A 16,619-nucleotide genomic window follows, 5' to 3' on the forward strand; every position below is an offset into this window, starting at 1 on the left:
GCCGAAAGCATTTTCCACCTATTGTCCCAAAGAAATTTAAAAAACGAATTATTTTTGTTTCAAGAGGAGCTAAAGAATAATATTCGCATTTTTAAAAAGTCTTTTCATTGCGCATGGTTTGGTATCTTATTCCACAAACATGTGTGTGTTTTCCTCTATTTGTAAAAAAGCAGTATGCTGGTCCGAGTTACTGTCCAAGGTGCTGAAATCTGCCTCGGGTCACGTGACTGGACTTCCTCGCTCGAAGTGAACGCGGAGCAGAGCTGTATGTGTGCGCCAATGCGCGTGTGTCTGGACACTTCAGTCCTCATGATGAGCGATGAAGAAAGCTCTCCTAAGACGCCGTCCGTCTCACTGTAAACGGGGAGGTATGCTCGCACCGCGCTAAGCCCACAGAATGCAGAAGGGGATGAGGCTCAATGACGGCCACATCACCTACCTGGCGCTTTTAGCGAAGAAGGACGGTACCAGGAGAGGCTTCTTGAGCAAGAAGAGCTCCGACAACACAAAATGGCATTCAAAGTGGTTCGCTTTGTTGCAGAACATGCTTTTTTATTTCGAAAATGACTCGAGTTCACGACCCTCCGGACTGTACCTGTTGGAAGGATGTGTGTGTGACAGGGCACCGTCTCCCAAACCTTCTCTGTCAGCAAAGGAATGCCTCGAAAAGCAGGTAAAACACTCCGCTTTGCGCAAATCACCACAGGGATCACCAGAAACAAGAGCGCTGCTGGCTTCACTCACACAAACTTGGTGTTTTACATTATACGCCAAAATAACATTGTTTTTAGATAGGGGCTATTGGGTGCCATCTGCACAACATTAATCGTTTTCAAACCTGCATACAGCATACTATTCATAAACACCAAATTTCCCAGAGACGTTTGCTTTAGTTCACTTGACGTTTGCTGTTACGTAATGGCGTCATATTAACTGATTGATTGTCTCATTTCTGTACTAAAATAGCTTCTCAGCCAGTCTATGACTGAGCCTATTTAAGGTTTCTCGTGGATGCAGCATCTTGGTTGTTACCATGCCAAATAAAATGGTTGTTTAGAGCCACAAATATTGTCAACGGCGTCTGTGCGCCTGTTAAAGTTTAAGTGCAGCCAAACTTTGGCGGTTGCCATCTTGCGGAGGAGAGCTGCCCCTTCCCCGTCGATTTGACGTATTGATTTAATTCTTGTCTTGATATTAATAGCATCCTACCTTGGCAACTGCGTCTCCCTAGTTTGGACGGTATCGGCATGGTTCATCTTAAAGCAGTCTCTTAAAAGCAAGATTGCATCAGGAACGAATCCAGTTGTACCCTTTCTACTGTCCAAACCCGATGCTTTTGTTCATGGTCGCTGAAATAGCATCTTGCACGAAAAGCTTACCTTGCAAATCCTTTGGTTGTTTCTCAAGGTAAAGCGTTAGCTTTCTCAACGTGTAGCCTTTTAATTCCGCCAGCCTAAATGTTGCATAAGAGTAGGCCTACTATGTCAATTACACACCTGAAGTAGGCTAGTAGAATAAAATAGGCCTATTCAGACAAATTCTGGTATCTTTTAATGTCAAGTTTGATTGTGTGATCCTCTTCCACCACTGTATGTTCATTTGTCATCACTCATGATGTTTCTGCTGATGCTGTTGTTCCTGTTGTCCTTGGAGATAAACACTGGGCCATTTTATTTGCACTAAAGTAGACCAGCTCCAAATGCATGGTATGAAATACACCGAGTGACATCTACACTGACAGCTGCTCATGCAGACTTCCCCACTAAATGCAATTCAGCAGTGAATTAACCCTGTTTGAAAGGTTGTTTACTTTGTCTTTCTGCACATGTTCAAAATCACTTCTCCCAATTATAGCAGATTTACTGTATGAAAGTGTCACTTTGTATGTCTACCAGTACAACTGTCTGATGATAATTTTTGGTAACAAATCTTTAAGCCAGCTACACAGTTTCACATTTTACTCCCCCAAATGCACAGCAGCTGTTTGTGGTTGTGCGCAGTCTTCCTATTTGTGTCAGAAGAAGGAGGAGGAGTGGCCAGGTGAATACCCCATCTTATCTGTGTGTGACAGAGTCAGGGACAATGCAGCGAAAAGATCCCAAGCCGACTGCCACCTTGCAGGGCTGAGACACTTTTTATAGGCTCAGTCCTGAAAAAGGCAAAAAGCAGGTCTCTTCCTTCCCTCGCGCTCTCCTCCATCTGTCTTTGGTGCATTCTTATTGTATTTTTTGGAGTGTTCTACTTTTTAAAATGTTCTTATTCCCTATTTAGAAAGGCAAGCTACATTTAAGCCCACAGTTACCATGACAACCCCTATTTGCATCTGAAAAAGTGCATTTGAAGGGGCCAACAAAATGTGCTGCAGCATGCCTTGGCAGTGTGCTTTAGTTAACAAATGCATCATGTGCAAAAAGTGAAGTTATGGAATATTAACTGTAAGATTGCCTATAAAAATACGTGTGTCTGTCATGGAAGTTTCATAAGGAACAATGCTATTTTTAGTTGCAGCTAACAGTTCTAAGTCACTGCCAGGATACGGCATAAAATCTAGAGCTGCTGTTGTAAAATATGTGTGTATTAACCAGAATATGATTTAAATATTCATGAAATTAACAGTTCTTCCTCATGATCTGTTCAATAGCCTAATCAACTCCGACAACTGAAATTGCTGTAGCTTAACACCAAATACAAAATGTTCCTTGTTTTGTGTTATACAAGAATTTTCTGTGATGTGCTGTCTCACTCACAGAGAGATAATAACTCTAAGGCATAAATATAGCGACATAGAGCTAAATTTAGCTGCCTAAAAGGCTTGACACACCAGCTCACAGGAAGATGGAGATGGGGAAGACATTATTGACAAGTGCCCATTCTGCCGCTCATCAGGAAATATGGAACATTACTCCCCAATCAGAAATGATTTGCTTGTGGCATTTGAGAGGGATACACAAATCCAATATATTGGATTTCCGAAGGTCTATTTACAATACATCAACGTTATATAATGCCATCTAGGCTACATCAACAATAGACAAACTGTGAATACTATTATCAAATTGACTACCACTTTAACCGCAAACATTCAGACAGTTTTTATCATATAGTCGAACAGCAGCCTGTAACATCAAAGAGTGTTGGGTCCATGTTAGCAGGTAAAAAGGGAAAAGGACCCAACAGGGTGTAATGAATCACAAGGACAGCACTACCAAACTGAACCAAACAAAGCATCAGCGGAAAGTCTCATCAATTCAGAGGTGAGTTGCCAGGTTACAGACAGAATGCACAGAGGTTTTGTAATGGCTCCCAAAGTCATTTCCCAAAGGATTCTCAGTCCTTTTTTACTAACAGCAGCACGTATATTGATGTCCAAATGTTTATGATGCAAAACAGGAAATATGTTTAACATGATGGCCGTTCTTTTGTTTTTACAGTACTACTTCATTATCAGTTTTAACCATGACAACCAGAAGGCTTTGGAGCTACGTACAGAGGATGTCAAGGACTGCGATGAATGGGTGGCTGCAATCACACAGGCCAGGTATCTCAAACACATGATCTCTACATCACATAATATTTATAATGGTTTTAATACATGCTGGCCATGGCTAAGTGGTCAGACCTTTGATATACTTACAATTTATAAAATCAAAAGTGTAACCATTACATTGAAAATAATATGTTTTAGTTTAGTAACTCATATCTAAAAGCCCATTTGCAAATCTGAAAAAATGCTGACAACAAGAACTAAATCAAATTTAGCTCACTGTCCATGTAATTAATTATGCAAGAAGACAAATATATAGTGTACATACTTCTAACTATGTAATATTTTTGCATTTGTTAATTGGTATGAAATATTTTTGTCCTCTTCATCTGTAGTACTTTGATAATGAAGGAACTGTCCCTCCAAGAGAGTCATGAAAGCCAAGCAATGCAATCACTCAATGTCCACAGTGTGCTCTTGTATGGTGAAAGGTCAATTGATTAGACTTATTGAAGATTACATTGATTAAGGCTCACGCAAAGAAGGAGCTTTTACTGTATAACAGTAACAAGCTATAGGCATCCAACATATGGTACATTTATTGTTTTACCATTTTATTTGCAATTTTTCACATTTCATTAGCAATTAGCAGGTGCTATGAGGATCTAAATAAGCATGACAACATTGAGAATAGTTCACTTACTGTGTACATACTATAATATATATTTCACATTTAAATGTGACATGATTTCATGCTATTTAGTGATTCTGCTTCACGTATTGCCCAGAGAAAAGATTGCACAAGAGTAACCTGCTGGTTGACATAGGGCCTATGATGCTGCTCAGAGGTGTCTAGTGTGTGAGAGATCTATTGAAAGCTCACCAAGCATGTGTTAATGATGTCGTTACAATGTGCTTTTGTATAGTTACAGAAACCTGGCTACTGAGCATGAGACCCTCATGCAGAAGTATCTCCATCTACTCCAAATAGTGGAGACAGAGAAAACAGTTGCCAAGCAACTTCGACAACAGATAGAGGATGGAGAAATCGAGATAGAGCGGCTAAAATCAGAGGTAACTTACCTTGTGATGTTTTATGTTTGTAACACCTGTGTGCTTGTGTCAGAGCAGTGTGCTATAATGATACCTGTGAAGAGGTAAGGGGAGGTTAAAGCCAATGTAGTCACACACAGGTGGAGGAGGAGGGGTGGGGTGGGGGGGTCAGAGACAAAGAATGAGTGGTGATGGACAAGGTCATGATATATTTTCCTGAGTTCTCGTCTACCTACAGTTTATTTATAATTTTTTTTCTTCAAAATTAGATCAAATGCTATTCTCTTTTATGTGTTAAAGGCTAGGTCCAACTTCAGTATGTATGAATCAGCTTCATTTGTAGCTGTACTGCATAGTGCTCCTGAAAAGGCTTTCACTTTGATGTTTCATTCCTCAAGCACAAAATTTTGAGCAAATTTTGAATTTGAGTTGTTTATCCACCGCACAGTTGATTATGTTGATGCAAATGGAAACAAAAGAAATGTGTCATTTTGTAAAAATTACAAAGGTAAATATTGTTGTTTGTCACTCAACTGATTTACTGACTTTAACTTTTATTTAAGAATCACATTTGATTTGTGTGTCTGTTCAGATTGCTGGTCTACTCAAAGATAATGAGAAGATTCAGTCTAACCCAGAGGTGCCGCCTAGTGATGACGATACAGAGATCAAGAAAATCAAAAAGGTGAGCTGATAGAAAATTGACGTTAAAATTATATTTCATTTTTAGAATTAAAAACCAAAACAAATTCAAAACCACAGGTGCAGAGTTTCTTACGTGGATGGATTTGTCGGAGGAAGTGGAAAACCATTATCCAGGACTATATCCGATCGCCTCATGCTGAAAGTATGAGAAAGAGAAACCAAGTTGTGTTTAGTATGCTGGAGGCAGAGGCAGAATATGTCCAACAACTTCACATCCTTGTCAACAACTTCCTCCGACCTCTCAGAATGGCCGCTAGCTCCAAGAAACCTCCAATCACACATGATGACGTCAGCAGCATCTTCCTCAATAGGTGAGTAGTCTAAAAAGCTTTATCCACTATATAAACTACTACATATAAAAAATTCTAATGTTTCATCACCTCATTATGTGTTCAGTGAAACCATCATGTTCCTACACCAAATCTTCTATCAAGGCCTGAAGGCCAGAATAGCCAGCTGGCCCACACTGGTGCTGGGTAATCATTTAGTTTGGCTTATGATGCTTATGATCTTGACTCAGTTTGGACATCTAACATGTATGTATTTTGTCTCCCAGCTGACTTGTTTGACATTTTGCTGCCAATGTTAAACATTTACCAGGAATTTGTAAGAAACCACCAATACAGCTTGCAAATCCTGGCACATTGCAAGCAAAACAGGGACTTTGACAAGCTCCTAAAGCAGTATGAGACCAAACCAGACTGTGAGGAGAGGACCCTGGAAACCTTCCTCACATATCCCATGTTTCAGGTAGTCTTCTCACATTAATGTAAATAGTAATGAACTGTTTATCATTTTACAATGTCATTTTGTCCAGTATGCTTGTAAAAAGTTGAAACACCAAGTGCAGTACTTGGTTCTTAAAGGCAATTTAGCAAATGTAAAACCACGGACTGATTTAATCTGATTTAACCTAGTATAAAATATTGCAATTGCCACAAAGATGTTTTAATTATTTACCAAACCTTTCTTTTTAATAAATGCCTGGTCGATAGTTAATATGTCTGTCTTAAGGCAAAGGGAACTAAAGGTTTCACTCAGGGCCGAATACCAGCAATTTTTGTGTGAAGTCAGCATGCACTCCTTGTGCTATTATTGTCGGTTATTTGAGTATTCCAGATGCAGCTGAATTGAAAAATCGAATATGTCCTACACGGAATGAATATAATGATGTGTTGTTGTAAGGGCATGCTATTAGAGAAAGCTATATACTTTAACTGTTAATTGCACATTTCTACTGTTATTTGCCCTTAAATGCAATCAATCTTATATGTTTAAGATTCCTCGGTATATCCTTACCCTCCACGAACTGCTGGCTCACACACCACATGAGCATGTGGAGAGAAACAGTTTGGACTATGCCAAATCTAAACTCGAGGAGCTCTCTAGGTAAATGAACTCCCAGAGTTTTCAATATAAAATATTTATTTGTCATGTGTACCACATATGTGTTTTCTTAATTCAGAATTATGCACGATGAGGTGAGTGAGACTGAGAACATCAGGAAGAACTTGGCTATTGAACGAATGATTATTGAAGGTTGTGAGGTGCTACTGGACACCAGTCAAACATTTGTCAGACAAGGTAAGATGCTTGAAAGACAGGCACATCAATCACTCATCAAAACAAACAAAATATTTGCTTTCCATTTTATTTTTATGACCCATTTACCACTGCTTATTTGGTTGACCTGAAGTCTTTTGTCAAGATAAATAGCATGACATGGTTGACATCAAATTAAAACCAAATAAAATTCAGTGTTTTCTTAAAGCCATTTGCACTTTCACATTCTTTCCCGCCCAGATGTTCAACACCTCTTCCAACATGTGAAGAATATCATTGAACCCTATCACAGGCACATTACCCTGTATCTAAATGAGATTCTTGTTTCCATTGCAGGTTCATTGATACAGGTGCCAATGAGTGAGAAGGGGAAGATCACGAGAGGTCGTCTGGGTTCACTTTCCCTGAAAAAAGAGGGTGAAAGACAATGTTTTCTTTTCTCAAAACATCTCATTATTTGCACTAGAGGCTCGGGAGGAAAACTTCATATCACCAAGGTACACAGTAAATATATTTTAAAGGTTATCAAATAAATACAAATTCTACTAAGCTGATCTTTTTTACTTGTTTACAGAATGGAGTGGTTTCTCTGATAGACTGCACATTGTTGGAGGAGCCAGAAGGGACAGATGACGAGTGTGAGTAATTGACCAAATACTAATAATAATTCAAGAAGAAAGTGTTGTTCAATCTACAAAACCCTATTCATTGTTTACAGCCAAAGCAGAGCCAAAAGACACAGAGCATCTAGATTTCAAAGTCATGGTTGAGCCAAAAGATGGGCAACCATACACTGTCATCCTGGTGGCTTCATCGAGACAAGAAAAGGCAGCGTGGACCAGTGATATCAGCCAGGTAAAATGGAAATAAAAAGGAGATAAGTCATGATAAGTGAGGGCATGGTGCTGGCAACAGCTCTTCACGTCTTCAGGATAAAATAATAATAATAATAATAATAAACTTTGTATACAGAGAAGCACTAGTGAATTGTATCTTCATAAGTGAAAAGGCTTAACTCTCCAACCTTTTCTTCCGGTGAGCTACCTTTACAAAAACAAAATGCCAAAGAGCTACTAATTTTAGCAGTCACAAGAAATTAAGCACAGGAAAGCCTTAGATGGGGAACAGTTAGATACCTATAAAACAGAAACCTTTATCTGTTTATTAGTGCACAAAGTTAAGTATCAAAACGATACATTTACAATGGTAGTTCATCAAGTTTGAGTCATTCAGCACAATATGTATAATTCAGAAATCCTTTGGCGAGCTACTTAGGAGGGGGTGGAGAGCTACTGGTAGCTCCCGAGCTACAGATTCAAAACCCCTGGCCTAGCCACCCCCTAATCTTCAGAAAACTCACTTTATACTTCTTTCTGAATTGTGTATAAAATCCTTATAATCTCAATAAAATAATTAGTTGGCCAGTTTATCGACTAACTGATTAGAGGCATACAACCAAATGAGTATGACCTTTATATGAACTTGAATCTCACCTCTGTGTCTTTTCTTACAGTGTATAGACAACATCCGGTGCAATGGACTGATGATGAACGCCTTTGAGGAAAACAGTAAAGTCACTGTCCCACAGATGATTAAGTAAGTAAAGGGCCACACAACCATGCACCACAACTGACAAATCTACTCGTATTGATGGGTGTTCTACATGTATGTATATTGGTGAAATGTTCACCATTTACCCTGGAGGCACTATGCTCACATTAGCAAACACTGGCAAATAAATTTTAAGCTCAGATAAACTCAAGAAAAATGCAAAATAGATTTAAACCACACATTTTCAGGAGCCTGTGATCAATATGAGTGTTCATGGTCCTGTTTAGGTGTTTGATTTTCAACAAAAAGGTGAGAGTGACTAACTGAAAAAACGTTGGCTGCGATGTAGATTGTGACTGTAATGTTATTTGAGAGGGACTTGTTTTAGAGCACAAACCAGCTCATCTGTTGTAATTCTATTTAAGACAGTTCTTTCTGGTTAGATTGTGTTAAAATAAAGGTAAGATTTAAGTCTAACAAAGCCTCAGACAAAGAATGCTTCACAACGCATCACAATCCCTTCACACTGCAACATTCTATAGTCCAATAAAATTGTGTGTGTGTGTGTGTGTATGTGTATATATATATATATACATATATATGTATATATAAATTTTGTCATTCATAGTATAATACTGTTGAATAATTTTACTTTCTTGTTTTTTTATGTACCTTACATACTAATAGCAAATCTGGGTTGTCATTGTTTTAGGATTGATCAATTTTAGCTCAGCTCTGATTTTATTATTAACAACAGTTAGTCTGCTCTTGTACTTAACAGAGGTAAACCAGTCTGTTCTAACCTTGTTACTTCCTCCTCAGGTCAGACACGAGCTTATATTGTGATGATGTGGACATTCGCTTCAGCAAGATGATGAACTCGTGTAAGGTGCTGCAGATCCGCTATGCCAGTGTGGAGCGTTTGCTTGAGCGACTCACAGACCTGCGTTTCCTCTCCATTGACTTCCTCAACACTTTCCTGCACTCTTACCGCGTGTTCACCAGCGCAGATGTGGTGCTAGACAAACTGATCACCATCTACAAAAAGCCCATCAGTGCCATACCAGCACGGTAAGACCCACAGCTTTTAAATCTATGATCATTGTCGTTTTATCTCCAAGTAATATGATGTTGCATTTTTACATTGAAATAATTTAAAACAACACCATGTAACTTTTTGGAAGTGGCATATCACCTGCATAATTCCATGGAAACAGGAAGCCTTCCTGCAGAACATTGTCCATGGAGGAATACATTTTAGGCTATACTGAGGAATTTTATAGCTGAAGAACATTTCCATGGAGACATGCAGGTAGAGGCCCTCCTCCAGTACAAATTAGAGTCAGAATTGAGTATGTGAGCCTTTGCATGTTTTTATAATGCAATAAAAAGATTTTAAAAAATATATTTCTTTTTTGGCTAAAGAGTTACATGGCTTTAAAAGTTTTTCTTTGGATTTTCTCTTTTGCTTTCTCTTTTGTTTTTTTGTTTTTTTGCTGTGGTTCAGTTGTTCATAAGATTGGTATAATGACAGCATGTGCCAAAACAGAGCAATGCAGCAATGCTAATTTTGTAATTAAAGTTATCATGTTCCATATTATACTAAAACTATAATAAACTATTAATAGTGAATGAGGTCAAATCATAACTTTGTTGATCTTAAAAAAGTCGCTGCAAAACTAACTTGACTGTCAAAACTTTTCATAAACTTTAGTTCAAATCATGTACAAATTGTATTTATGGATGCAATAACAGTGCAGTAAAAACTTGGGACTTCCAAGTGTCTGGGTTTTATCTTTGCTCTTGTGGACTTGCTGTAGCAGCCCATTATGCCATCCCAGCCGGTTCGAGTGAGGAGGGACCAGAGGCAGCGCGGGGTCACAGCAGCCACGTCTCACTGTCTGTCTTCTGTCCACCATCACAGTTAATTGGGTGCACACCTGCTTCTCGTTCCTACTCCATCCCTCACTCTTTTTGCCTCTTCTATTTTCTGGCTTTTATTTGCCTTTCCACAAGTCTGACCATCCCTTTCTTTGCTGCACTGTCACCATGGCAACCTTTCACTCTGCGGCAGGACCCCACCCTCTCCTTGTCTTCTCCCTCATTCCCTCTCTCCCATCATCTGCAGCGGCTCTACGCTATTAAATATTGATGGCAGTGTTTTGCACCCAGATCCTGCTTCTCCTGTCCCGTCCATTTTGGCTAATTATCTCCCCTAGTCCTCACTTATTATGGAATAATTCCTTCCGTTTTCCTTATGATAAATTTTGCCTTATTTTCACTTTACAATATTTGTCCTTAATTTTAATTCAAATTCTACCTATTTTAATTGTCTGTGTTATCCATGGTGAATGTTGGTGAGGAGACACAACAAGACCAGTTTAACGCAATATGGAACTGGAGGCTTCCCACTCGCCCACTCAGAACCAGCAGCAGACACTGTGGTGGAATCCACTATAATGCTCTCTCACACCCCGCCCTCCCTGTGCTTTCACCCCCATCCTATGTGTGTGTTGGACCTCTTCTCCCCTTGCTCGCTCCATCTCGATATCCCTTTCTTTCTATTCTGTTCCTCTCTCCCCATATCTCTGTGGGCCTCTCCTGGGCTGGTTGCTGTTGGCAGCACCCGTGCCTCCCACACTGTCACTTGACATGCTATTTATAGGTCTTCAGAGGGGGTGGCTCTTAGTGCAAGGAGGATGCTGTCTTAAACAATGTAGCTTAAATAAAAGAGGCAGGGGCTCCCAAAGAGCTCTGTGGTAAATGTGCTCCCTCCCTGCTGTTTTAGTGCAGACACCCAGTCCACTATTTAACCCATTATCCCCAGATGTAAGTTCTCATCATGAGGATTTTGATTAAACATTTCAAAAGGCTTCATTTTAGTAAGAAAAATATCACACTCTGTTTGTGCAGTTCCTTGGAGCTGTTTTTTGCAAGTAGCCAGAACAACAAACTCCTGTACGGCGAGCCACCCACGTCGCCTCGTGCCAGCCGCAAGTTCTCCTCTCCGCCTCCTCTCTCCATCACCAAGACGTCATCACCCAACCGCCGGCGCAAGCTTTCTCTCAACATCCCCATCATCACAGGGGGCAAAGCCCTCGACCTGGCTGCACTCAGCTGTTCCCCTAACGGCTATGCAATGCACTCCACTATGTCCCCCTTCAGCAAGACATCCCTCGACATCAATAAGCTCTATGTGTCCAGCACCATGGCCAGCAAAATCCCAGATGAGGGGGAGCCTAAGTCTGAAGGCAAAGCTGAAGAGACTGTCCTCAACAAGCAAGGTCAGAATTGCTGTCCAAAGGCACTTTCTGTTTTAATGAGCGTCATGTGTACAGCAACATGAATCCTACAATCCACTATGAGCTGCTTATTTAATATATGCAAAGCTTCTGCCTTGTTGACTTCAGTTTGCCCGTTTGGCTAATAATCTGCCAATAAAATGTAAAATCTAGAATAAGCTTATTTTATACATGGTTTTAAAAGAGTAATATGCATTAGTAATAGCTTGCTAAGTGTATTTAATGTAATGCTTTAACTCACATTTTCAAAAGTCCAAATTGTCTGCCTTCTAATAGTATTTATGTGTGTCATTCTTCTCTGTCCAGATCTATCAGTGAGAGAGGAGTGTGATGAAGACCCGGGTCAGTGTGAAGAGGCTGAAGCAGAAATGTCTCCTCCGAAGTCGCCATCAACCCCCAAGAATGTCAAGTCCAAAAACTCTGGTATGAATGTCTGCTGTTTAATGATTTTAACATTGTTTAAAAATGTTTTTGTACTTCCATTCAATTGATTACTAAATAGCTAAATTCTGAGCGGGGTACAATTTGACTGAGCAACAGTAGCAAGTACAATTCATCATTAGCAATACCCATTAATCTCTTGACAGTGATTATTTCTAGATGAATTAATTTCTAATGTAGATGAGGAGGTCACGTTCATGCACCTTATTAAATTCTCAAAGGTGGTATGTGTTTAATAACTACAATATATTAAATATTTTCTTTGTACACCATCAGTGGGAAATGTGACATCTTGAATTGAGTGAGTTATGAATATAGTTGAATACAACAAACCTATGAAGAAACTTATTTTAGTTCTGCCTATGACAAGTGTAACCATGGCCAAATAAGGTGTTGAGGGAAGCCACCCACAGCCTCATGGCCCTCCTCACTGAACGCAGAGAGGGAGAAACCACCCGTAGGTAGTCAAGCACAATACATCCCTAGTGAGCTCTCTTCCCACGGTGCTGGATACAAGGGAAGCCAGTGCTTTGTGGGAGTAGGTGGAAGGAAACCTTGTACCTTAGCAACCATGTGCGTGTACTTCGATGCCGCCCCCATATGAACAGAGATGAACAGAGAAGGAGGGAGAGCGAAGGAACAAGCATATACCTCAAGCTTCAGGACATAATGTGCTGTGGGTCTCTGTTAGTGCTCTGTTGCCCTCCGCTGGTCAACAATGTATTACACTTTGAAAATCCAACATACAAAACTATTTTATTGTCACTAAATGATATATATCATGATATCATATATCGTGGATACAGTTCCCTTAAATATTAAAGCATTTATTTATTTTAAAATATAATATTATTATCTATAATCTACAACATTAATAAAAATCTAACAATATTATTTATTAGCCTATATAACATTACATAACATTATCTTTGTTGTTTGAAATTGAATTTTGCTAACAAAATAGACATAAATTCATTCTTAATACTTGATTGTGAACTGGTCCTCTAAGAAATTAATATAATAACTCAATGTTTATATATGTGTGTTTCTATTTGTAGAGTTTTCTCTGTTTTCTTTCAACAACGGTATGGTAGTATCATCGTGTCGTGAGCTGGACAACAACCGCAGTGCCCTTTCAGCAGCTTCAGCCTTTGCCATCGCTACAGCAGGTGCCAATGAGGGAACACCAACCAAGGAAAAGTACAGACGCATGTCCTTGGCCAGCACAGGTCAGTCCTTCATGAGATACTAAACTCATTTCTACCCAATGTACATGCGAGTGCCTGATTCTGATCACGTGTTCAGGTTTTCCTACTGACCAGAGGAATGGAGACAAAGAGTTTGTCATCAGAAGAGCTGCGACTAACCGAGTCTTGAATGTATTGCGTCACTGGGTCTCCAAGCATTCACAAGTACATGATCTTTCAATTTAACTTCTTATAATTAACTGATATTGTTCTTAATATTTTGTAATTATGTGTGTGCTGTTTAACCTTTGTCATTGTTCATCTCTAGGACTTTGAGTTGAACACAGACCTGAAGATGCGTGTAATTGGCTTCCTGGAGGAGGTGATGCACGATCCAGAGCTCCTGACGCAGGAGAGAAAGGCTGCTGCTAACATCATAAGGTTGGTAGGCAACTCTCTACATTAGATGTGGTATTATATTAAAGGACTGAAATAAATATTTCAGGGTATAAAGCTGACTATGAAGATTGATTCTTGGAGAGCATTCAATGTAAAATATATGCCAAAGAAAAGATTTTTAATAACAAATTTAAACCTATAAGTTACATTAAAACCCATTTATTTTTGTACCCAGGACTCTGACCCAGGAGGACCCAGGAGACAGCCAGGTCAGCCTGGAGGAGATAATACAGACGGTGAGGGAAACGTTTTAACTGCTTGAATACTGCAGTTGTTCTGTAGAGTACTACTTACTTTTTACATTTTGTTTCTTTCTCAGGCCATGGAAGACAGTAAGACCGAGCCGTTTGAAAACCACTCAGCTTTGGAGATAGCAGAACAACTCACTCTTCTGGACCACCTGGTTTTTAAAGCAATCCCTTATCAGTGAGTATTAGCCTTAGTGGTTCATTCGTTGTTTTTACCCAAATTTAAAAACTGATAGGGAATGAACTGGATTATGAGAATTCTTTCTATTTCTACAGGGAGTTCTTTGGTCAGGGCTGGATGAAGGCTGACAAAAATGAAAGGACACCGTACATCATGAAGACAACAAAACATTTTAATGATGTAAAGTAATCTTTTACACTGGATAATGACAAATATTATACTTTATTTTACATATACATTATTGAGTGTTGCACGTTCTTTAAACAACCCTGTGATTTTTCTTTCTTTAGATCAGTAATAGGATCGCCACAGAGATCCTGCACTGGGATGATGTGAACATGAGGGTGGCTGTGATCGAGAAGTGGGTGGCAGTGGCCGATATCTGCCGCTGTCTCCACAACTACAACGCTGTTTTAGAGATCACATCTTCCCTCAATCGCAGCTCCATCTTTCGCCTCAAAAAGACCTGGCTCAAAGTCTCCAAACAGGTACTTCTTCAGTTCTAGATGTAACAGTAATATATATTTTTGTACAACTTAAACGTGCATTTTACTTATTACTAATTCTATGTGCTAGACAAAGACTGTGATTGACAAGTTACAAAAGCTGGTGTCATCTGAGGGACGATTCAAAAACCTTCGAGAAGCTTTAAAAAAGTATGGTTCTAATTAGCCTGAAGGAATGTAAACACATTTAAAACTGTATTAAGACATTACTGACCTCTGTATTTTTCTCAGCTGTGACCCTCCCTGTGTTCCTTATCTGGGAATGTATCTGACAGACCTGGCTTTTATTGAGGAGGGAACACCCAACTACACAGAGGACAACCTGGTTAACTTCTCCAAGATGAGAATGGTAAAAACACAATTTCTTTTTTTCCCAAAAAAATTTTAATTTACTCATATAACATTTCTTTTGTAGATTTCACACATCATCAGAGAAATACGTCAGTTTCAGCAAACTGCTTATAAAATTGATCATCAGCCAAAGGTTAGATATTCTTTAATATTTTCATTTTGTAGTTTTTTGTTTGGCATATTACTAATTTAAAGTTGGAGTGTCATATATAGTAGATGAAAGCTGATAGTGTTATATGGTTGTAGGTTGCTAAGTACCTGCTAGACAGCAGTACAGTGCTGGATGAGGAAAGCCTGTATGAAGCATCTCTGAAAATAGAGCCCAAAACTGCATCATGAAGATGAATGCTGTATCTACCTTCAATTGAAAATTTGTTTGCAGCTTATTAACTTCACCAAATGGACTAATGCACATAACACAACATGTCTGCAATGGCCTATTGTTTTACAATACTGCTAAAGACTAGTTAAGTCAAAGTCTTTTTGAAGCCTGTACTTTCAGTTACTGATCTCAATATAGATGGAAAATGAAACACTAAACTCATTTGTGTTGCAGACATGGTGTGTTAAGATAGTGTGTTTCTAATAACCTAATAACTGAGATGACATATTGTACATATTATATTATTATTTGTATTGATCACAATAGACTGTGCTCTCCTAGTCTGTGCTCCCTAATGGACCTGTTATGTATAATTGTTAGAAACCTGAGTAGTCCCACAGAGGTTTTATTTATTTATGGAGAGACTATTTGTCTTAAATGCCTCTTTAATTTGAAACAAGAGCAAAAAGTTAAAGAACATTTACAGTGGATGCTACTGTATATTTAGTCCAAAGGGGAAAGTGCAGTATACAGAAACATGCAGCTCAAGAATAAAGCTACTCCTTATTTTCAAATGCTTACCCTTAAAACAGGAGTGCCATAGTTTTTCCATAAATTTGACAATGTGATTATTTGTTTAAAACAAGCTTTTCAAATTGAAGCTTCATTCTTTAACCAGATCAAATATGTATGTTTTATATTAGCACGGAACAAAAGACTTTATAGCTAACCTAATACTGGGTCTATATTTCTGTTTGAACAAAGTTGTTTTCATGTTTTACTTTTCCAGTGGATCACATGTTGTATATATACTGTATAAGCACCAGATAATGTATGTAGCAAATACTCCCAACATTGAGCCACTTTAGAAAGTTGAATTCTTAGAATGGGGGCATTTTTTTTTCTTTTGTTAAACCCACTTTGGCCAGTGCATTATGAGTTTGCCTTATTACAAAATTGATTATATATACCACAGTTTAAAAACTATTTTGTTCTACAAATTGCCAATGAAACAAAAGTGTGTGCTGTGTACAAATTGTACAGGCAGTCTGAAGCTTTTCCTAATGTGCAATGTGTTGAAAACATACATATCTCTAGAAATGTGTTATCCTTATGATTGTTCAACTCTTTCTATGTACTATACTTTAAATCAACTTATAAGTGTAACACATTCTGTATCCTGTCTATTCAGATGTTTCAGCAGGAGCTATAGTAGTAATAATGTGCTTATTCTTTGAATATTTATATGTATTTTTACTGGCTTTG

The 16,619-nt window shown here is 38.7% G+C and overlaps 2 protein-coding genes across 3 annotated transcripts in view; both read left to right on the forward strand.

The window, feature by feature from the left end:
• The window catches only part of nfatc3a (nuclear factor of activated T cells 3a), a 313,699-nt gene that overhangs the window by 81,883 nt on the left and 215,197 nt on the right, over positions 1-16,619 (forward strand). The window lies entirely within an intron of this gene.
• rasgrf1 (Ras protein specific guanine nucleotide releasing factor 1) lies at positions 398-15,370 on the forward strand. Of its 2 annotated transcripts, none has more exons than XM_055155052.1 (27): positions 398-673; positions 3,432-3,538; positions 4,411-4,558; positions 5,130-5,222; positions 5,300-5,553; positions 5,639-5,718; positions 5,799-5,992; positions 6,522-6,631; positions 6,708-6,826; positions 7,142-7,302; positions 7,380-7,443; positions 7,524-7,660; positions 8,319-8,401; positions 9,179-9,427; positions 11,270-11,640; positions 11,965-12,081; positions 13,158-13,328; positions 13,405-13,511; positions 13,615-13,727; positions 13,921-13,992; positions 14,079-14,171; positions 14,270-14,354; positions 14,465-14,662; positions 14,751-14,830; positions 14,912-15,029; positions 15,096-15,164; positions 15,278-15,370. In XM_055155052.1, the coding sequence occupies exons 1-27, from the start codon at positions 398-400 to the stop codon at positions 15,368-15,370; spliced, it is 3,762 nt and encodes a 1,253-aa protein (XP_055011027.1). The 2 variants fall into 2 exon arrangements, with proteins under 2 accessions (XP_055011027.1, XP_055011028.1); XM_055155053.1 differs by having other exon boundaries at positions 7,530-7,660.

This window comes from Boleophthalmus pectinirostris, unplaced genomic scaffold, assembly GCF_026225935.1.
Source record: "Boleophthalmus pectinirostris isolate CB_2022bp ecotype Guang Dong unplaced genomic scaffold, ASM2622593v1 HiC_scaffold_19, whole genome shotgun sequence".
Lineage (NCBI taxonomy): Eukaryota > Metazoa > Chordata > Actinopteri > Gobiiformes > Gobiidae > Boleophthalmus > Boleophthalmus pectinirostris.

Coding starts and splice junctions, on each gene's coding strand:
- rasgrf1 (XM_055155052.1), top strand. CDS start 398: ATGCAGAAGGGGATGAGGCTCAATGACGGCCACATCACCTACCTGGCG. Junction 13,329..13,404: donor CATGTCCTTGGCCAGCACAG/GTCAGTCCTTCA, acceptor TCACGTGTTCAG/GTTTTCCTACTGACCAGAGG. Junction 15,030..15,095: donor ACTTCTCCAAGATGAGAATG/GTAAAAACACAA, acceptor TTTCTTTTGTAG/ATTTCACACATCATCAGAGA.